This window comes from Heterodontus francisci, chromosome 2 (genome assembly GCF_036365525.1).
Source record: "Heterodontus francisci isolate sHetFra1 chromosome 2, sHetFra1.hap1, whole genome shotgun sequence".
Taxonomy (NCBI): Eukaryota; Metazoa; Chordata; class Chondrichthyes; order Heterodontiformes; family Heterodontidae; genus Heterodontus; species Heterodontus francisci.
The window spans coordinates 127978103-128000680 of record NC_090372.1 but is presented as its reverse complement, the minus strand read 5'-3'; the positions used below and the strand labels follow the sequence as shown (position 1 = coordinate 128000680).

At 43.6% G+C, this 22578-nt stretch overlaps 1 protein-coding gene across 1 annotated transcript in view; it reads left to right on the top strand.

Annotated features, from left to right (window-relative positions):
• The window catches only part of LOC137380766 (band 4.1-like protein 4B), an 83318-nt gene that overhangs the window by 46183 nt on the left and 14557 nt on the right, over positions 1–22578 (top strand). The window contains exon 5 of the mRNA XM_068053096.1: positions 2936–3061. Within this exon, the coding sequence (XP_067909197.1) occupies positions 2936–3061 (126 nt within the window). The remainder of the gene's footprint in view (positions 1–2935; positions 3062–22578) is intronic.

Here is a 22578-nt window from a genome sequence, read left to right as displayed (position 1 = left end):
TTTCCCTATGCCCCCCCACTCCCCCTCCCTGTCACCCCTTCTCTCTGTCCTACCCCCCACTCTCTCTGTCCCCACTTTTCTCTCTCTGTCCCCCTCCCACTCTCTGTCATCCCCCCCCCCCCTCCACATTTCTGTCAGTCTGAAAGAAGAAGCAAATGGGTAATTTCTTTTCTCTGATGTACATATGCAGGCTAGCTGGAAACCTTTTGCAGGCCAGATCCTGGCCCATTGGCCGTATGATGGACAACCCTGCTCTCTAGTGAAGACCGATGCAAAATACCTGTTCATTCCATCTGTCATCTTCTTATTTTTCCTTATTAATTCTCCAGACTCACTTTCTGTAGGACCAATGCTCATTTTGTTAACACTTTTCTTTTTCAAGTATCTATAGAAATTCTTAATATCTGTTTTTATAATTCTAGCTAACTTTCTCTCATACTCTAATTTTTCCCTCCATATCAAATTTTTAGTGATTCTTTGCTGTTTTTTATATTCTGTACAGTCTTCTGACCTGCCACCCTGCGTTGCACAATTATAGGCTTTTTCTTTAAGTTTGATGCTATCTTTAGCTTTTTTAGTTCACCACAGATAGTGGGTCCTCCCCTTGGAATTTTACTTTCTCATTGGAATGTTTCCAATCTGTGTATTCTGAAATATCCCCTTAAATGTCTGCCACTGCATCTCTATTGACCTATCCCTTAACCTAATATAAAAGCAAAATACTGCGGATGCTGGAAATCTGAAATAAAAACAAGAAATGCTGGAACCACTCAGCAGGTCTGGCAGCATCTGTGAAAAGAGAAGCAGAAGGGTCACTGACCCGCAACGTTAACTCTGCCTTAACCTAATTTGCCAGTTCACTTTTGCTAGCTCTGCTTTCACGCCCTCATAATTGTCCTTATTTAAGTTTAAAATGCTAGGCTTGGACCCATTCTTCTTTCCCTCAAACTGAATGTAAAATTCAATCATATTATGATTGCTGCTACCTAGGGGCATCTTCACTATGAGGCCATTAATTTAATCCTATCTCGTTGCACAACACCAGGTCTAGTATAGCCTGCTCTCTGGTTAGCTCCAGAACCTGCTGTTCTAAGAAACTATCCCAAAAACATTCTATGAACTCCTCATCTAGGCTACCTTTGCCCAACTGATTTTTCCAGTCTATATGTAGATTAAAATCCCCCATGAATCTCACCATACCTTTCTGACAAGCTCCTATTATTTCTTCCTTTGTACTCTGTCCTACCATGTGGTTACTGTTAGAGGGCCTGTCCATCACTCCCATGAGTGACTTCTTGCCTTTATGATTTTGCATCTCTACCCAAACCGCTTCTACATCCTGGTTTCATAAACTTAGGTCATCGCTCTCTAATGTGCTAATATCATCATTAATTAACAGAGTCATCCCTCCATCTTTGCCAACTTACTGTTCTTCAATCAGTTCATCTGTTTTGTTTCGAATGCTATGTGCATTCAGATACAGAGCCTTTAGTTTTGTCCTTTTATTATTTTTGTAATGTCTTGCCTTGTCTGCTGATTTACGCTTAGATTTGTAGTCTCTATCCCTTCCCGTCACAGTCTATTATTTCCTATATTAATACCTTTCTCTCTTGCCTTGTCTTTACTCTTTGATTTACCACATCTTCCCAAACTTGATCCCTTGCCCTCGCTATTCAGTTTAAAACCCTCTCAACTTCCCTAGTTATGCGGCTCGCTAGAACACTGGCCCCAGAACAGTTCAGGTGTCGACCGTCCCAACGGTACAGCCACCACTTTCCCCAGTACTAGTGCCAGTGTCCCATGAACCAGAACCCACTTCTATCACACCAGGCTTTGAGCCGCACATTCATTTCTCTCATCTTGTTTGCCCTATGCCAATTTGCACGTGGTTCAGGTAGTAATCCAGCGATTATTACCTTTGAGGTTCTGCTTCATAGTTTGGTACCTCTTTCCTGTCCTGCCTATGTACGTACATGGATCACGACGACTGGATCCTCCTCCTCCCACTGTAAGTTCCTCTCTAGCCCTGAGCAGATTTCCCGAATTCTGGCACTGCGAACAAGGCAGTCTTCTGGACTCTCACTCTTTGCTGCAGAGAACAATGTCAATCACCCTCACTATACTGTCCCCTACTACCACTAGATTCCTTTTTGCTCCCCCCACTTGAATGGCTTCCTGTACCATGCTGCCATGGTCAGTCTGCTCATCAACCCTGCAGCCCCCAGTCTCATCCAAACAAGCTGAAAGAACCTCAGACCTTTTGGACAATCGCAAAGGCTGAGGCGCCTACACTCCTGCCCTCTGGGTCCCCTTACCTGCCTCAGCTGCAGCCACACTCTCCTGTCCCCGACCACTGACCAAATCAGAAGACCCTATCCTAATGCGTGTGAACACTTCCTGGTACAAAATGTCCAGGTAACTTTCTTCCTCCCTGATGTGTCGCAGTGTCTGCAGCTTGGCCTCCAGCTCAATGACTCTGAGTTGAAGCTCCTTGAGCCGCAAACACTGACTGCTGATGATGGATCACACTGGCATCCAGGAGCTCCCAAAAGCTGCAGTCGTGACAAATCACCTGTCCTGCCATACTTAATGAGTTTTAATTAACTACTTACTACTTTTATTCAATTATTTATTTTCCTTTTTATGTATTTTATTAAGCTTACCACTAGTTTCTGTACTATTTTAAACCTTAGCAATAGAATAGACCTGAATCACTTACCAGAAGGTGGCTCACCAGTACCACCTCACAGACAATTAGGGATGGGCAATAAATGCTGGCCTTGTCAGTGATACCCACATCCCTTGAACAAATAAAAAAGAAATTTGATTTATAAAAATCTATGGAACAAATAGTGAAAATGATGATTCTGTTTTTAATGGAATTAATATTCAAATGCCAACTTATAAATTAATGGGATATGTTTGTAACCACCAGGGTGAGGAAAAGAAGCTGTTAGAAAAGGGGCTGCATTCTCCTGCTTCACCCTCTTCTCTCCCTGATCAGATGAAGAGCAACATCATTAAAGCTCAGATGGATGCTGCACTGAAGGTGGGAGCCCAGGTGAAGTATTACATTCTGTGGGAAATATATTCCTATTATTGATTTTCTGTAATTGTCTATGGTGCAAAAGCAGTAGCTTGGTGATGTCAGACTCTTAGAACCAAGCATCTGAGATATTTACCACTGATTTATACACAAAAATAAAGTCTTGCATATCACACACATCCCTTCAAAACCATCACACTTGAAAGTATCACAGTAAAGGACATCACACGCGAAGGTAAAATGAAATGTAGGTTTATCTGTTAATTTACCAATCCAACATCTGAAATATTAATTGTGAAAAATATCAAAAGCTACTAAACAGTAGCTACTAATATTTAATTAAACACAAAAATAAGCAATCAAATGCTCGATTTTTTTTTTTCTCTTCTTTCAAAGGCTTAAGTCCCAAACTGGTAAGTAGCTGAAGCAGACCAGCCAATTGCACAAAGCATCAGAGTCCATGGCCTCAATATGAATCATTTCCCCACCCTACCCCATCCCCCTACCCCACCCGCGATGGATGGGGGGAGTTAAAACATTAGGATCAGAAAACTCAACCCCATTCCCCTTCACATTATAAAATGAAGAAATCAGGCTATGGATGAGACTCCAATAAAAAAATAACATGTGGGAGCTTAAGTAACATACCAAAGTTGTGGCCTAATGCACCAACGGCATGTGACTTAAATTTAATACTACGTGACTGGGAGGCCCGACCTGTGAGATTCCCAGAGCTGATCTGAGGCAGGACCTACCAGCTCCCCAGGGTAAGTGGTTCATTTAGCACTCGTTGCAAGGTAGAGCAGGCATACTTCACCAGGACCCCTCGAGGAAGTCTTTGGCCTCCACCAGCCCCAATCTCCAGTCATATTCTAGCCTGTGTGATCATAGGCCTCCCCATTTCCCCCTCTGATTAGCAGCCTCGCCACCACCACAACCCGCCACCCCCACCCCCAGCGTTCCCATACGCTAATTTCTCTGGCCTTCCTGACACCAACTGGGGCTGATGCTACCTTTCCAGTGCCAGGTCCTGAACCCATGCGTCCCTGGCTGTGGTCTCCTGTGTTTTCTTCTGCTTACTGACCAGGCTGTCCATTCGGCCAGCTGCAGATAGGAGGCAGCCCTACAATATGTTAATGAAGCACAGTCATTAAGATCAGCAGGCCTCCATGACCCTGACCTTGTCGGGCTCTTTGGCCAGTTTTGACCTCCAATGCACTCTCCCCAAGCTGGCTGGCTGTCAGTTAGGTAGGCTTACAACTCCAGGCCGCAGTCGGGGAACTGCTATTAGGAGGGGGAGTTGGCTGATCATGGGTCTGATCGTGGGTGGTTTACAAGTAGGCTTAAATAAAAACAAAGTGCTGGAAATCTCAGGTTAGGCAGCATCTATGGAGAGAGAAAAAGCGTTAACATTTCAAGTCGATGATCTTTCATCAGAACTGGAAAAAGTTAGAGATATTACAGGTTTTAAGCAAGTACAGAGACAGGAAAAGGAAGGGTGAGGAATCAAGTGAAGGTAAGAGGGATTAAATGACAGAAGGGATAATGATGCAAGGCGAAAGAGTATGGTAATTGACAAGTAGAGAAACAAAAAGATGGATCTAGAGGAGGTTTAAATGGGAAAAGCAGAATCATCAACAGCTGCTGTCCACAAAAAAAATATGGGCAGAGGTTATGATCTGAAATTGTTGAACTCAATATTGAGTCCGGAAGGCTGTAAAGTGCCTAATCGAGAAGTGCTGTTCCTCGAGCTTAGGTTGAATTTTGTTGGAACAGTGTAGGAGGCCGAGGGCAGAGAGGTCAGAGTGGAGTGGGGCTGAGAATTAAAATGACAGGTGACAACGTTACAGTATTTAAATTTAGTAACTGCCTCTGGAGGGCAGGTTAGTCACCTGCCTCTCTATTGGAGGCAGCTGGGGTCAGGTTTCCAATTTTTTTTTAACACTGCCTTCCCCCATCCCTGTCCTGTCCAGGGGAAGGGGGTTAACTAATTTTTGTTGGCAACAATTTGTTGGATTTCCTATTTTCCCCTCTGATTTGTAGCCTCACCAACCAGCCTGCTGCCCTCTCATCCCAAGTGTTTCCCAACCCAACCAGAGTGCATTGCATCCTGCCTGCTCTCCTGTCCCAGTTGTTTGCAACTGTTTTCTCACCCACTAGCCCAACTGCTTTTCCACTGGCCGAGTTGGTTGCTTGCGCTAAGTGCTACTTGACTGGCTGAGAGGTGAAAGAGGAGAATGGGATGCTAATAAGTGAAGAGGAAGAGCTATAAATGAAGGAGAATGAGAAGAGTGAAGAAGAGATTAAAGTTAAAAATAAATTGATAAGAGTTAGAAGTGAAGTCGAAGAGTGTGAATGAAACAAGTGGCATGGAGTGGAGAGAGATAAAAATGGTGCAAAAAAGTGAGTGTGTGCAGACAGCAACATGATCACAATGAGGCCACATATATCCATTCCACCCCATCCCCAAATAAAATACCAATCCTTCCACACAGTAGATTACACGGAAAGGATGATCATAATCCTAGCCATCAATCAGACTACCAGGGATCATATGGTCAGTAGGAATACATGCCTGCCACGTGGGCATGTAATTGCCTTTCTCTTGGGCAGTAAAAGATAAATATATTTTTAAGTTTTAAAAAAATGATAAATTCCTATTGCATCACAACAATCAAACATGACCAAGTCAAAATTTTGCAATTTGAAATTTATAGAAATTTAGAAAAATGATGCTATGCAGAGAAGGACTTTCATAACAAAAACAAGAAATGCTGGAATCACTCAGCAGGTCTGGCAGCATCTGTGGAAAGAGAAGCAGAGTTAACGTTTCGGGTCAGTGACCCTTCATCGGAACTGACAAATATTAGAAAAGTCACAGATTATAAGCAAGTGAGGTGGGGGTGGGGCAAGAGATAACAAAGGAGAAGGTGCAGATTGGACCAGGCCACATAGCTGACCAAAAGGTCACGAAGCAAAGGCAAACAATATGTTAATAGTGTGTTGAAAGACAAAGCATTAGTACAGATTAGGTGTGAATACACTGAATATTGAACAGCAGCAAGTGCAAACCTGAAAAAAAACCTGAAAAAAAACAGTGGGTAAGCAAACTGAACAAACTAAGATGAAATGAAATAAATGCAAAAAAAGATAGTAAAAAATGTAAAAAAGAATGTAAAAAAAAGGAAGAAAAAATAACTAAAAATGAAAGTAAAATGGGGGGCTGTCATCCTCTGAAATTGTTGAACTCAATGTTCAGTCCGGCAGGCTGTAGTGTGCCTAATCGGTAGATGAGATGCTGTTCCTCGAGCTTGCGTTGATGTTCACTGGAACACTGCAGCAATCCCAGGACAGAGATGTGAGCATGAGAGCAGGGGGGAGTGTTGAAATGGCAAGCAACCGGAAGCTCAGGGTCCTGCTTGCGGACTGAGCGGAGATGTTCCGCAAAGCGGTCACCCAGTTATAAGGCCAGTTTGGTTCACAATTTAGTTTAGTGATCCTCCCCGATATCCACCAAATAGCATCAATTCAAAATAATTCTTAAGAATCAAGCCTACTGGTGATCTCTGTTGATGAAAATATGCAAAATATAAACTCTGCACCTCATTTTCTGTAGTGGTTTGTCTCTTAATCAGAACAACCATCATTCATGATATTTCTGAGACTGAAATAGTGAAACCAAAGTTCCTTCACTCAGCCTGCTACTTCCTTCCACTTCAAGGTAACAAGAGGTGGTGTTGGAAGCAAATTGTATCCCTAAGTTATCAAAGTTCTTATTTGTATGGATAAGCTTATCGTGAACAAAGTGACTCCTGACCATGCAGCCCAGCATCGACGTCATCAGAGCGCTCCCAGCTTCACACATGTGCAGAATGGACTCTTGCTATCAATATGGTGCTGTGCATGTGCAGCCTACCTCAGCACCTGGCTTGCCAGGACTAATTCACACATGCATATGAAACCGTCATTCGCGTACTGCAATGTCTGCTCGCCGCTTGCCACTTCTCCTCCCTCGGCCGCTTGCTCCCTGCTTCATCCCACCCCAACCTACCAGTGGGCCACTCGCTTCCTGCCTCGCCTTTCTCCCTTGGCCACTCGATCTCTGCTTCATCGTGCCCGCCCCCCACCCCCCCACCCGACCTGTCAGCGACTCGCTCCCGGTCTCACCACTTCTCCCCCCTCGGCTGTTTGCTCCCTGCTTCACCCCAGCACCTACCAGTGGGTCACTTGCTCCCCGCCATGCGGCAATTTCCCCCTCTGCTCTACCTCTGCACCCTGCTGCCTCCTGCGATCGCTGTCTCTCTTCCTTGCATGGAGGAAGCGGGGGAGAGAGAGAGTGACCAGATAAGGAGGGGAGGGAGACTGTGAGCGGGAGGGAACGGGGACCAGAGCGGAGGGGAGGAAGTGGCGAGGCAAGTGGGGGAGAAGTGGAGAGTGGCTGAGATGGGAAGGGGGGAGCACGCGGCGAGCAGCAGCGAAGAAAAGTGTGGGAGCGGGGTACTTTTGGGGATGGGATGGAGGCGGCATTCACAGTCACTGGGGATTTGAGTTTCAGTTGTTTTTGTGATAAATTGAGCAGCACCATCTTTACTACTGGCGGCTGCCACAAACATCGCAGGCAGTGATGTTTCAGTGCATGACGCTGCATTTGCACATGTGCAAGTACTATGCCACCTAGTGGGTGCGTTGTCAGCAAATGCAGCCTATCTTGAAATGCTGTTTTAAATTGTACGAAAGTAAAAGTGCATCTTGTGTGGCACAATTTTATCTACCATACGTACTGACATTTTCAGTATTTCTTGATTATTCATTTTGACAGTCCTTTGAAAATAGATACATTTCAGCAAAGGTGTATTGCTAAGTACATGTTTACTGCAAACTGAAAAGCAAATTCTGTGAGTTTTCACTCATGAAAAAGAAGTTCACGACTTTGTAATTGTTAGAATGTGTTGGTATGTGCGTAGGTGTAAGTTAACTTTGTTTTGGTATCACCATACAGGTTGATAATTTTAGGTGAAATGCTGCTTCATTCACAACTCGGACAATATTTCACCCTTGAAATATGGGCAGTCTTGTTGATGAGGTGACATCGCTGATCTGTTATGAAAGATATCAGAACTGCTAATCATGACTTTTTAAAAGCAAAGTGATTATCAGAGGTGTTGTTATCTGTTGAAAGTGTGACAAAACAGTGGCCCGGAAAGTATGGCCACTCTATGATCTTGCTCACTGTGAGTTAGAAACCTAATTAGAACAGGGGTGTATTCCAAGTGTTATAACCAGGGATGCTGATCCAACGGCAATAAGGGTGTTTCTGGGATAACGGGGAAGGGGGCCCAAGATCTGACTATACAGGGCTGGGTCACAACGTCACTCAGTACTTTGAGAGAGGGCCCCAAAGTGTGAGAACATTGGGGAAGGAGTTCTTGGGTTTCAAAAACACTGTAAAAGACGTTCTGGGAATTCTGGAGCAATTCCTATGGTCTGGCTGTATTGGAGAAGGAGATCTCTGGGTCTGGGAGCATTTGGGATGGCCTTGTGATTAGACAATGCTGAGGAAATTTGAGAACATTGAGAGAGGAAGAAAGTTCTGAAGGTAAGTCCAGAAGTCAGCAGGACTTGGAAGGAAGTTTTGAAACTTTGGGAGGTCAGACTCCAGCCGTATTGAGGGGTTGCTAACATTTGGCAGTGTTGATAGAACAGTGTCTAGCAGCCTTATGGGGGAAGTGCCCAAGAGAATAAGACCTGAACAGACTTCAGCCCCTTGCAGACGATTAGGCTCCATGGCTTCCACTTAAAGCATTTATTGTACTATTACTGAGTTTGCTATCTTGTGGATTCTTTAATAAGCATAAATTTTGATAAACACATGCTTCATAAAATGCTCATGTAATTGTTTATGCAGTTTCCACATTTTTGCATTAAGATAATTTTCTCGCAAAAATTATGCAGAATTGGAAAGAGTTCTTTAACAGAAATTTTAACCATTTTGGAGGAATAGCTTGTGTTTGACATGGACAGTAGGCAATCAGGAGGAATATTGTCATTGAAACATCTAACCACTGAGTTAAATCATTTGGAAAAGCCAGCCTAAATCCTTTATTGCCTTTCAATTGGAAAAAGTACCTTTTTGATAAGGAGTCTTCTTTCTTTTCCATCAAAAAAGAAGCCGAGCTGCTTTAATTGCAGGTGTTCATAATAGAAAAGGAGCAATTGTTAGTACTTTTAAATTATCACCTTTCTTAAATGACAGCTTTGAGATTTCAATCTCCAGTTTGTCTCAGTCTTTTGGAAAAAAACAAAGGAACTGTCAAATCTGCATAGGATGAGCTTCATGCCCTTCTGTATCAACTCGTTGATACACAGATGCTAAGAAATTCTGAAATGACATTTGCTTGCAATGCATAGATATAGTTGGAAGCTTTGTCCAGATATCTATGGTAAACATAAATGGCTCAGAGTTTGCAATCATCCACTTACAGCTGTTCACAAACTTTTAGTGGGCATTTTTGTGGCAACCTGCAGTAATTAGAGATCCATTTCAGTGCTGCATCCTGTACAGGGGATCTGGGACCTGTGTGAACAGGGCAAGCCACAGCACGTTTCTTCAACCAATCAGATTGAAGAATCAGGAAGTGTAAGTTAGATTAAATAATCTAAATGTAAAATCATGTACAAAAGGCAAAATAAAAAGAGGGAAAGAAAAATGGCAATAAGATAAATATAGAAAGAAAAAGTAAAAAAAAGTTTAATTTTTAAAAATCTCCAACAGTGAGTAAAATTGGAAAGAATGAGACTCCACACTTGTAAAAGTAAGCTTCCAGTACCAGAGGGGTTGTTTGGTAATAATTAAGATTTACCACGCTATTAAAAATTCATTTGCACTTGATGGACGAGGCCTAACTTTTTCTGGAGTGTTTAGTGGCTATCTACTGGGTAAGGTCAGCAACTTGATGTCCTTCATGTATTTGAATATCAAATCTCTCAGCAAGGTATTGGTGTAGCAAAGCTTGTGGAGGGTAGAGTAAATCGAACAGCAGCTTCCTGGTTTCTGTTTTTAAATGCATATGTGTGGACACCAGAAATTGTTGAAATTTTTAAATGGTTTTTGATGAGGTGCCACACAAAAGGTTGTTAGACAAGATTAGGGCATCATTAGCTTGGATTGAGGATTGGTTAATTGACAGAAAACAGCGAGTAAGAATAAATGGGACATTTTCAGGTTGGCAGGTAATAAGCGGAGTGCCGCAAGGACAATGCCTGGGCCTCAGATATTTAAAATCTACGTTAATGACTTAGATGAGGGGACGGAATGTAATGGATCCAAGTTTGCTGACGATACATGGGAATGTAAGCTGTGAGGAGGACGCAAAGAGGCTGCAAAGGGATCGAGACAGTAGACAAGAAGGTGGCAATTGTACTATAATGTGGGGAAACATGAAATTATCCGCTTTGGTAGGAAGAATGGAAAGGCAGAATATTTTTAAAATATGAGTGTTACGGCCAGGTGAGGAGAGGGTCTCAGGCTCCCCTCTTGCCCCTTCCTCTTATTTGACTGCAACAGGATTTATTCCTTTTAAACAGTGGTGTGCTTACCACCTCTGTGAGTATTTTATCTTTACTACTGTGATTGTGCAAGAACCAATTGGACAGGTTTTCTTGAGCTTAAACAAGAAAGAGGTAAGATTATTACTCTTAACACTGTAACCCCAATTTAAAAATACTAAAAAATACGCTACACGTCCACGCACACATTCACATGAGAATCAAAGACACACAGATAGATTACAGAGGGAAAAATAGATTTGGTGATTGGATTAAAGTCCAGAATAAATGGAACTGAAGTATACAGTTTGTGAAATGGATGATCCGGTATTTCTCGGCTGAAGCTGTATACTTGAAGTCCTCACTGGTCAAAAAAAAAGGCAGAACTGTAGATGACTCTCTTCCCCTGGTTGCTGGCTGTAAGTCTGTAGGTTTGGTTGGTCCACAGTCACAGATGGTTTTCAAACTTGATGTTTTCTGAAGAGAGAGAAAGTGAAGCCCACAGCTTTCTGGCTTGCTGCAGTCTCAGTTTCTGCTTGTCTTCTTTGTCCAAAGGAAACAAAACCAACTCCCACCCCCACCCCCACCCCCCGCCCGAAATGGACAGACAGTCACATGGCTGCTTCAGGTTTCCTGGAACCTTCGAATAAAGTTCAAGGTTAGGAATTGGCTCCACATGCCCCAGGATGCCAATTTACATTTGGAGGGGGTTTGCTTTTACAAAGTCGGTATGTTAGGATTGCTGTGCTAATGAAGTTATTTTAGGTAATTCAGTCACTTAGAGCAAGCCGTTGTTCTGGGTCCATGCTGCTCAAACTTCTGGCTCCAGGTGGATCTTTTGAATATGAAAAGGTGTTTCAGATGCAAATTGCGGTGGCCATCTTGGCTGCCAGTTTTTTTCAAAAGTTACTGTAGGATTTTTCCATTAAAAGTCTATTGTAAGTTTCTAACTGATAAAATTAATCTTTCTCATTTGGCATATGGGGTTATCTTGACAGTAAGAACTGGTAAATGTTAGTATTCAGAGGGAGTTGAGTTTCCTTGCACACAAATCAAAAAGTTACATGCAGGTACAGCAGGCTGTTAGGAAGACAGGGGATTGGAGTGTAAGAGTGAGAAAGTCTTGCTGCAATTATATAGGGCTTTGGTGAGACTACACCTGGAGTGTTGTGTATGGTTTTGGTGTCCTTACCTAACGAGGGATTTACTTGCCTTAGAGGGGATGCAATGAATGTTCAGTAGATTGAATCCTTGGATGAAAAGGTTCCACTATCAGAAGAGATTGAGCCTGTGTGCTCTGGCATTTAGAAGAATGTGGGATGATCTCATTGAAATGTGTACATTTTTAGAAGGCTTGACAGATGCTGAGGTAGATGCTGAGAGGCTGTTTCCTCTGGCTCGAGAATTTACAACTAAGAGCCATAGTCTCAGAATAAAGAGTCAGCCATTTAGGACTGAGATGAGGAGAAATTTCTTTTCTGAGGGTTATGAATCTTTGGAATTCTCTACCCCAAAGAGCAGTGGACACTCAGTCACTGAGTAGATTCAAGATGGAGATCAATAGATTTTTGGACACCAGGAATGTGAGGATAGAACAAAAAAGTGGAGTTGAGGTGAAAGATTGACTATGATCTTACTGAATAGCAAAGCAGGCTCAAGATGCACTCCTTAATAACAGCAAGCACTGATTGCCTCACTGTTATTCCTACTGCAAAATCTGGGCCATCCAGTCAAAGCCCAGGCTTTTGCGAATGTCTGAGCCTTAACTTAAAAACTAAGCAAGGCATTAAAAGATGTGAAGTTAATTCAATGGGTAAGTAATGGCCCAGAATATGCTGGAGTGGGGTGGCTTGTGGTGGGTCAGATTTCTTTTTCCTTACCCTTCAGCTCAAAAATATTTTGTGGAATTGCGGAAAGTGCAAAATAATAACCTAGTGAGGTCATTGGGGCATTTAGAATCTTGCTGAGCAATGGAACCAACTGCATCTCCTGAAGCAATGTGATTTATAGACAGGGATAAAAATGGAGGAATAACAGAGAAGGAAATGGGGTGGATTAGAGTCAAATTAGATACAGAAAGAGAAATCAAGAGGAAAAGAAGGATTGGATTAAGAGAGGGAAAGAAAAGACAGAAGGAAAAGTAAGAAAAAAAAAATTTAAATTTTAAAACCTCTAGGAACAATTTACTACCTACAGAATTGAGACTACAAAATTTCAATTCCAGATCATAACAATTTGCTGCATTTAAAATAAATCTTCTCATCTCCCATTCTGGTTCTTTTGCCAGTTACCTTAAATCTGTGTCCTACGGTTACTCACCCTCCTGCCAGTGGAAACAGTTTCTCCCCATAATTTTGAATTTCTTGAACTTACCTTATTTTAGACTTTAGAAATTTTAGTTAATAAGAAAAAGAATGGCAGATTTCGTCAGTAGCCATTTTTCAGTTAGTTCATCAACAATGTGTGATAATGAAATGCTCACATGTTGATGTAGGGTTTTTCATAATGTTTGCATTATGTGTTTCCATTGTGACGTTAATACAAAGGTTTTCCATTTTAATAGTGTGACAAAAGACGTAAGGGTGCTACGTACAGGAAGTGCATCCCATATTCAGCACTTTTCATGATGATGTTAAGACCAGATGAGAAAGGTCTAGGGATTCCCTCTCAGCCTTCACCTGGTCTTAACGTAACAGGGTTTAATTTTAAACACACCGTGTTTTTAGCTCTCCCTTGGTGAATCCTTGTTCACTGCTTTCCAATTGTAAGGCAAAGAAACCAGCCAAACAGGTTTTCTTAGGTTTAAAGAAGAAAGATTGAACTTTATTAAACTTAAACTCTAATTCCGTTAACACCTACGGATGCACAACGCGCCCACATTAGCATGCATACGTGATACACACATGCAGATAGAGACTGGAAAGAGCAGAAGAAATAAAGTGGAAAAGTTTGAGGCAATATCTGAAGATGGTTTTGGTTGCTGTTCTTCGAGCTCGTTGTAGAGTCTTGATTGTAGGTAGGTCTTGCTTTTCATTGGAGCCCAGTATTCTTCTTAAACCTTGTTCAATGTAGGAGACTTTTCTCTCTCAGGGTTCATGTGTCTTCAGTGGGCGTAGAGGCTTATGAGAAAGAGATGGGAGCAGACAGGAGCGGTCTTCTCAGTCCAGCAGCAAACAGTTGGGGGTCAGAGGGTTAGATAGGGTGGATAGTGAGCGTCTTTTTCCTCGGATGGTGATGGCAAACACGAGGGGACATAGCTTCAAGTTGAGGGGTGATAGATATAGGACAGATGTGAGAGGTAGTTTCTTTACTCAGAGAGTAGTAAGGGCGTGGAACGCCCTGCCTGCAGCAGTAGTAGATTCGCCAACTTTAAGGGCATTTAAGTGGACATTGGATAGACACATGGATGAAAATGGAATAGTGTAGGTCAGATGGTTTCACAGGTCGGCGCAACATCGAGGGCCGAAGGGCCTGTACTGCGCTGTAATGTTCTAAAAAAAAAAGTCTCTCTGAGTTCAAACTGTCTGTACAATTCAAAAAAACTCCTGAAGCTGGCAGTAGGTTAGTCACATGACCAACTGTGTAACCACTTCTGCGTTTGTGGATTCTCTTGTCCTAGTAGACCCTGGAATGTCTCCTCTTGCACACAATGCCTGGTGATCAAAGTCTATTTTAGGATAAGTCGTTAAGGGAAGTAACCTCTCTTGTCCCTCTTGGTATGCAAATATCCTCCAGCCAAGTATCTGGCAGCTCTTGTAACAGGCCTTCTCTTCTTCCCAGCAACAATTTGAAATTTAATGTCCATATGGCGAAATTTATATGCTTCATTCTTGGCAGGTGGGGGCCCAGCATGACACCTCCACACCCAGCAGAATGAAATGCGAATTGTAAAAAAGCGCATTTCATTAAAAAGGGTCGAGAGAGAAAATATGATACAGGGAAAAAAAACACGCATCTCTCCCTCTCATTCATTCATAATCCTAAAATTTATTACAGCTTGTCTTTTCTTGGTTGCAGTCCTGCTTCAACTACCCCCCTTTTGGCACCCCAATAAACTTGTGGTTCTTTGGGAAGTTTTTCTTCAGTTTGCCTATTTGCATAACTGCTGAGGGTCTTTGTTGCTGTTGAGGTTGGCAAAGGGAGAAAGTTAGATTAAATTGGAATTTTTTTTCAGGAGAGTCTGTGTTGGGTGGGTCTATCCTGAACACTCTTTCAGTGCTTTGTTGAGTCATGCAAAGGCTTTTGACTTTAGTGGATGGGTGGGTCTGTTTTTCTCTGACTGTGGGGAGGATTCTTTGCTAATTTCCCTTTTGTCCTCTGGGACACGCTTGCCTGCAGGTATTTGTGCAGACTCTACTGCACTCCCCTGTGCACTTCGACATAGTTTCTCTGCCCCCTAGAGGTCTTTCTTTGTCTCTGCAGGTTCCTGTAAATGCTGTTAGCAACTCTGGTGGGGTGCTTCTAGTGTCTGTATTTACATAGGAGGATGTGTGGTCGAACATTTCAAATTTTTCAAGACTGTATCAGTGCCGTTTCCTGCTCCCACCCGGAACTGGAAAACTTTATCAACTTTGCTTCTAATTTCCACCCTTCTTTCACCTTTACATGGTCCATCTCTGACACTTCCCTTCCCTTCCTCCACTTCTCTGTCTCCATCTCTGGGGATAGGCTGTCTACTAATATTCATTATAAGCTCACCGACTCCCACAGCTACCGCGACAACACTTCTTCACACCCTGCCTCCTGTAAGGACTCCATTCCATTCTCTCAGTGTCTGTGTCTCCGACGCATCTGCTCTGATGATGCAACCTTCCATGACATCGCTTCTGATATGTCTTCCTTTTTCCTCAACCGAGGATTTCCCCCCACTGTGGTTGACAGGGCCCTGAACCGTGTCCGACCCATTTCCCGCACCTCTACCCTCACCCCTTCCCCTCCCTCCCAGAACTGCGACAGGGTTCTCCTGGTCCTCAATTTCCAGTCCACCAGCCTCCACATCCAAAGGATCATCCTCCGCCATTTCCGCCACCTCCAGCGTGATGCCACTACTAAACGCATCTTCCCCTCCCTTCCCCTGTCAGCATTCCAAAGGTATCATTCATTCCACGACACCCTGGTCCACTCCTCCATTACCCCCACCACCTCGTCCCCTTCCCACTGCACCTGCCCCTGCAATCGCAGGAGGTGTAATACCTGCCCATTTACCTCCTCTCTCCTCACTATCCAAGGCTCCAAACACTCCTTTCAGGTGAAGCAGGGATTTACTTGTACTTCTTTCAATTTAGTATACTGTATTCGCTGCTCACAATATGTTCTCCTCTACACTGGGGAGACCAAACACAGACTGGGTGACCACTTTGCGGAACACCTCCCCTCAGTGCGAAAGCATAACCCCGAGTTTCCGGTTGCTTGCCATTTCAACACTTCTCCCAGTTCTCATGCCCACATTTCTGTCCTGATGTTGCTGCAGTGAAAATCAATGCAAGCTCGAGGAACAGCATCTCATTTACCGATTAGGCACGCTACAGCCTGCCGGACCGAACATTGAGTTCAGTAATTTCAGAGCATGATGGGCCCACTTTTTATTTTTAGTTATTTTTTATGTGTTTATTTTATTTTAGTTTGTTTAGTTTTTTTTACTGTGCCTACCATGTTTTTTCATGTTTGTGCTTGGGGCCAGGCTGTTCTGTTTTCTGTCAATTAACACCCTTTCTGTACTAACACTTTGTCTTTCAGCACACCATTAACATACCGTTTCCCTTTGCTCCATGACCTTTTGGTCAGTTATTCTCTGTGACCTTGTCCTATCAACACCTCTTTTGTTATCTCTTGCCCCACCCCCACTTTACTTGCTTAAAACCTATTACATTTCTAGCCTCTGCCAGTTCTGATGAAGGGTCACTGACCTGAAACGTTAACTCTGTTTCTCTCTCCACAGATGCTGCCAGACCTGCTGAGTATTTCCAGCATTTCTTGTTTTTTCCAAATTTTTCAGGGTTGGCTGACTGGACAGTAGGGACTTTCATTTGGGATTCCTCCCGAACTTGCTTTAACCTGCCGTCTTGGTCACTTTCTCCCCGTTCCTTTCTAACCTTTTGCCAGCCTTGTGCCTGCCAGTCCCCTTTTGTTCTTGGCGGAGGTCCCTTACAGTCCACCAGCCCTCTGCTGGAGGGTCCTCCTAACACCGGTACAGGATGTAGGGGTGCAAGTTTCACTGTGGGTTGTGGTTTCCCCTCAACCTGACACATGTGGCAACTCCTGCAGTACTCCACTATATCTTTACGTAGTTTTGGCCGGTCAAATTGATGTCTTATGCGGGCTTTGGTCTTTTGTATACAGGCATGTACAGCCACTGTAGTCTCGTGGGTCCTTCTTAATATTTCTCTCCGGTACCTCTGCAGCACCACTAACTGGTGAACTACTGTCCACTCCTTGCTCTCGGGTCTGTGAGGAGAACTCCATTTCCTTATCAGTACCTCATTCTTTAAATAGTAGCAATCAGGGACTCCCTCTGCTTCACTTTCAGACAGGGCAGCCTGTGCTAACTCTCGCAATACTGGGCCGGCTTGCTGAGCCTCAGTTAGGGAAAATCCAGTTAATTCATTCCCTGGGTCTCCTAACTTTCTCAAGAAAGTCTCCGACAGACAGACCTCATGGTCATTTGTCTGCAGTGCGAATTCAGTCTCCTCTGGGGGAGCTGGTTTGTCCATGGCCTGATCCACTACACATTCAGGGAAACTGCTGGGGTTCGTCTCCTGCCATGTACTGTCTCTCTAACCTCCTGCAGTCTTTCTTTCACAACTGGGGTGGGGGGGGGCTACCACCTTAGAGTCATAGAGTTATACAGCACAGAAACAGGCCCTTTGGCCCATCATGTCCGTGCCGGCCATCAAGCACCTATCTATTCTATTCCCATTTTCCAGCACTTGGCCCATAGCCTTGTATGCTATGGTGTTTCAAGTGCTCATCTAAATACTTCTTCAATGTTGTGAGGCTACCTGCCTCTACCACCCTCAAATCCCCTCTAAACCTCCTGCCCCTTACCTTAAATCCAAGCCCCCTGGTTATTGACAACTCAGATAAGGGAAAAAGTTTCTTCCTATCTACCCTAGCTATGCCCCTCATAATTTTGTATACCTCAATCAGGTTGCCCCTCAGCCTTCACTGCTCTAAGGAAAACAACCCTAGCCTTTCAAGTCTGTCTTCATAGCTGAAATGCTCCAGCCCAGGCAACATCCTGGTGAATCTCCTCTGCACCCTCTCCAGTGCAATCACATCCTTCCTATAGTGTGGCGACCAGAACTGTATACAGTACTCCAGCTGTGGCCTAACTAGCGTTTTATATAGCTTCATCATAACCTTCCTGCTCTTGTATTCTGTGCCTCGGCTAATAAAGGCAAGTATTCCATATGGCTTCCTAACCACCTTATCTACCTGCTGCCTTCAGTGGTCTATGGACAAGTACACCAAGATCCCTCTGTACTTCCTAGGGTCCTACCATTCGTTGTATATTCCCTTGCCTTGTTAGTCATCCCAAAAAAGATCACCACTCACTTCTCAGGATTAAATTCCATTTGCCACTGCTCTGTCCATCTTACCAGCCCATCTATATCATCCTGTACTCTAAGGCATTCCTCCTCACTATTTACGACACCACCAATTTTCGTGTCATATGCGAACTTACTGATCATACCTCCTATATTCACGTCTAAATCATTAATGTACACTACAAACAGCAAGGGTCCCAGCACCGATCCCTGCGGTACACCACTGGTCACAGGTTTCCACTCGCAAAAACAATCCTCGACCATCACCCTCTGCCTCCTGCCACTATGCCAATTTTGGATTCAATTTACCAAATTGCTGTGGATCACATGGGCTCTTACCACCTTGACCAATCTCCCATGCGGGACCTTATCAAAAGCCTTACTGAAGTTCATGCAGCCTCACAGCTCCAGTGACCCGGGTTCGATTCTGGGTACTGCCTGTGCGGAGTTTGCAAGTTCTCCCTGTGTCTGCGTGGGTTTACACCGGGTGCTCTGGTTTTCTCCCACCTCCAAAAGACTTGCAGGTTGATGGGTAAATTGGCCATTATAAATTGCCCCTAGTGTAGGTAGGTGGTAGGAGAATGGTGGGGATGTGGTAGAAAATATGGGGGTAGTGTAGGGTTAGTATAAATGGGTGGTTGTTGGTCGGCACAGACTCAGTGGGCCGAAGGGCCTGTTTCAGTGCTGTAACTCTAAATAAAAAAATAAAAAATATATAATAGACTACATCAACTGCTTTACCCTCATCTACACACCTAATCACCCCCTCAAAAAATTCAATCAAATTTGTTGGACATGATCTCCCCCTGACAAAGCCATGCTGACTATCCCTGACCAATCCCTGCCTGTCCAAGTGGAGATTAATCCTGTCCCTCAGAATTTCTTTCAATTGTTTCCCTACCACTGATGTTAGGCTCACCGGCCTGTAATTACCTGTTTTTTCCCTTTGACCCTTTTTGAATAATGGTACCACATTCGCTGTCCTCCAGTCCTCTGGCACCTCTCCTGTGGCCAGAACGGATTGGCAAATTTGTGTCAGAGCCCCTGCTATCTCCTCCCTTGCCTCACATAGCAGCCTGGGATACATCTCATCTGGGCCTGGGGATTTATCCACTTTTAAGCCCTCTAAAACTGCTAATTCCTCCTCCCTTTCAATGCTAATTTGTTCGATATCACAGTCCCTCTCCCTGATCTCTATACCTTCATCATCCTTCTCCATAGTGAACACAGATGAAAAGTAATCATTCAAAACCTCACCTACGTCCTCCGGCTCCACACACAGATTGCCACTTTAGTCCCTAATGGTTATCCTCTTGCTCTTAATATACTTGTAAAACACCTTCACCCCACCAGATCATTACCCAGGAGCAGGTCAACTCCATCCACAGGCAAACTAGGGACAATCCCTCCGGTCACTGGTCCCGAAACCTGGTCGCACTCCAGGTGCACCCGGTATACAGTTACAGGCATACACTACCCTCCAGTACCATTCACCACCATTCTGGTGCTCACTGTACTGTCTGGGGAAAAGGTCAGGCCTTTTCCCAGTAAAAGGTATTTAGTGGCCCCTGTGTCCCTGAGAATTACTATGGGCTTGCTTGCCCCACTCAAGGGGTATGGGGTTACTTTCCCTTCAAACACAAAACCCTGATAGCCTTCAGGAATCCTATTGAATTTTCCTGCACTCGCAGTAGTAAGCTTCATGCGTTGCACTGTTACTGCAGTTAAAGCTACAGCTTGCTCTGTTGTGCTTTCCTCTAGGATTCCTTCTTCACTCTGCGGATGAGCCCTGATTAATCCTACGGGTTTTCCCTTTAGTTTCCAGCAGTCAGCTTTTAGATGACCTTCCTTATTACAATGGAAGCACAGAGGTCTCCAGGTCTCACTCCTGCTCATGGCACCTTCCTTTTTGGCTAGAGGAGGGTCCCCTGTGTCTCCTGCATTTCTTTCTCTCCTAGGACTGCTTGGGCTCCTATCACCTTCCCACCCTTGGTCCTTTTCGGATTTGTTGGGGTGACTAGGAAAGGTTTTCCCCTGGGAAACCGACTTATAAATTAAAGCAAACTCATCAGCCAGAACAGCTGCTTACCAGGCTCTCTGGACCCGCTGCTCCTCTACATGGGTCTTTATGGAGAGTGAGAGTGTTTTTAAATTCCTCTAACAGAATTACGTCTCTGAGATTCTCATAGCTGAGCTGTACTTTAAGAGCCCTCAGCCATTGATCAAATGCCAGCTGCTCATTTCTCTCAACCTCCAGGTAAGTTTGATCAAGTCTCTACTGGCCATTTTAGTTGCCTTACCAGTTTCTCAAAAGACACATAAGATGCTTCCACGTCTCCATCATTGAATTTGGGGATTACTTGAGATAGTTTTAACAATTCTGTGCCCATCCCTGAATTACACTCCTCCATATTGGCCTAGCAGACCTTGGAATGTCTCCTCTTACACACAATACCTGGTGATCAAAGTCCATTTTAGGATAAGTGGATAAGGAACGGAACCTCTCTTGGCCCTCTTGGCATGCAAATGTCCCTCTTGGTATGCAAATATCCTCCAGCCAGGTGTCAGGCAGCCCTTATAACAGGCCTTCTCTTCTTCCCAGCAACAATTTGAAATTTAATGTCCATATGGCAAAATGTACATGCCTCATCCTTGGCAGATAGGGGCCTGGCATGACAATGTAAAGATAGATCGCAGTGTCATTTGTAATTATATTAACACGAGCATATTTTATTTGTAATGTTATGAGTTCAAGATTACAAATTTAGTAAGTGAGTCTATTTAAAGCAATTGACTTTCTGATATTTTTGGTCTTAAAGGAACAGGCCCATTTACACATAGCTCTTGTCTAGCAGCAGAACAGTATGCTAATTTTACTGTAGATGGTAGGTTGCACTTGCCATTGTAAAACAGCGTATTATCCAGTTTACTGCGTAATGTTAGAATTCCACTATTCGTATCTAAATTTTTTGCGTCCAGTGGATGTTCATCGCACATCAAAGGTCACTGTTAAGTATGAAAAACAGTCTTTTTTTAAAAAAAAAGAAAAGCCATTATTTACTAGGAGCCTGAAGTTTACAAGCTGTTACAACTGTCCTCTAATTGACTTCCACAGTTCATAATTCACAACAGTTACCTGGACAACGGTCATAAAATTTCAGAGTAGATTAACAGAAATATGACACAACTGAAGACTATTCATGAGCAACCCCACAAGTGATCCACTTGTACGTGACAGCAAGAGGGTGTTACTGAACATTGTCTGTTCGGAAGTGTGTTTTACCCAGTGAACTGAACACCTGATAAAATCATATTAGTTTTTTTGACTAATACTTTTCACAGTAAGCTTGTATAATCTACTACTGTTGGATTTACACTAGAAATTAGTATCCAAGTGCACACAGTCTTGATGAAATTTGGAGAGAACCCCAATGATTGAACTGTCTAAAGATTTGGAACCTAAAAGAAAGAGACTTCAGTCTTAGAAGCTGCTCTGAATCTTTGTCCTGGATGATGTTGAGCTTCTTGAATGTTATTGGAGTTGCAATTATCCAGGCAACTGGAGAGTATTTCATTACATTCCTGACTTGTAGCAAGTAGATGGTGGACAGGCTTTCTGGAGGCAGGAGGTGAGTTAATCACCGCAAAATTCCAGCCTCTGATCTGCTCTTGTATTTATATAGCTGATCCAATTTAGTTTCTGCTCTATCGTAACTCCCAAGATGATGTTGGTGGGGGATTCCGCGACTATGATGTCATTGAATGTCAAGGGGAGATGCTTAGTTTCTCTCTTGTTGGAGATGGTCATTTCCTGGCGCTTGTGTGGTGTGAATGTTACTTGTCACTTATCAGCCCAAGCCTGAACGTTGTCCCAGTCTTGCTGCACGCAGACACGGAGTGCTTTATTATCTGAGGAGTTGTGAATGGTCTTGAATGCTATGCAATCATCAGCAAACACCCCTACTTCTGACTTTATGTTGGAGGGACACTGTCCCAAGGAACTCCTGCAGCAATGTCCTGGGGCTAAGATGCCGTCTTCCTTTGTCCTAGGTATAACTCCAACCAATAGAGAGCTTTCCCCCGATTCCCATTGACTTCAGTTTTTCTATGAGACCTTGATGCCATAATAAGTCAAACGCTGCTTTGATTCCAAGGCCATACACTGTCCTCTTCCCTCTGGATTTCAGCTCTTTCATCCACATTTGGACAAAGGCTGTAATGAGGTCTGAAGCTGAATAGCCTGGCAGAACCTAAACTGAGTATCAGTGACCAGGTTATTGCTGAGTAAGTGCCACTTTGATAGCACTGTCGACATCATCCTCCATCACTCTGCCTTATTGTCCAAATATGAAGGTGTTAAATCAGTTGCCTTATATCACTGCAGCAGAAATTGAAATGCTAATTTGTTACTCGTCCTGGAAAATCAGTTAACAGACCAGT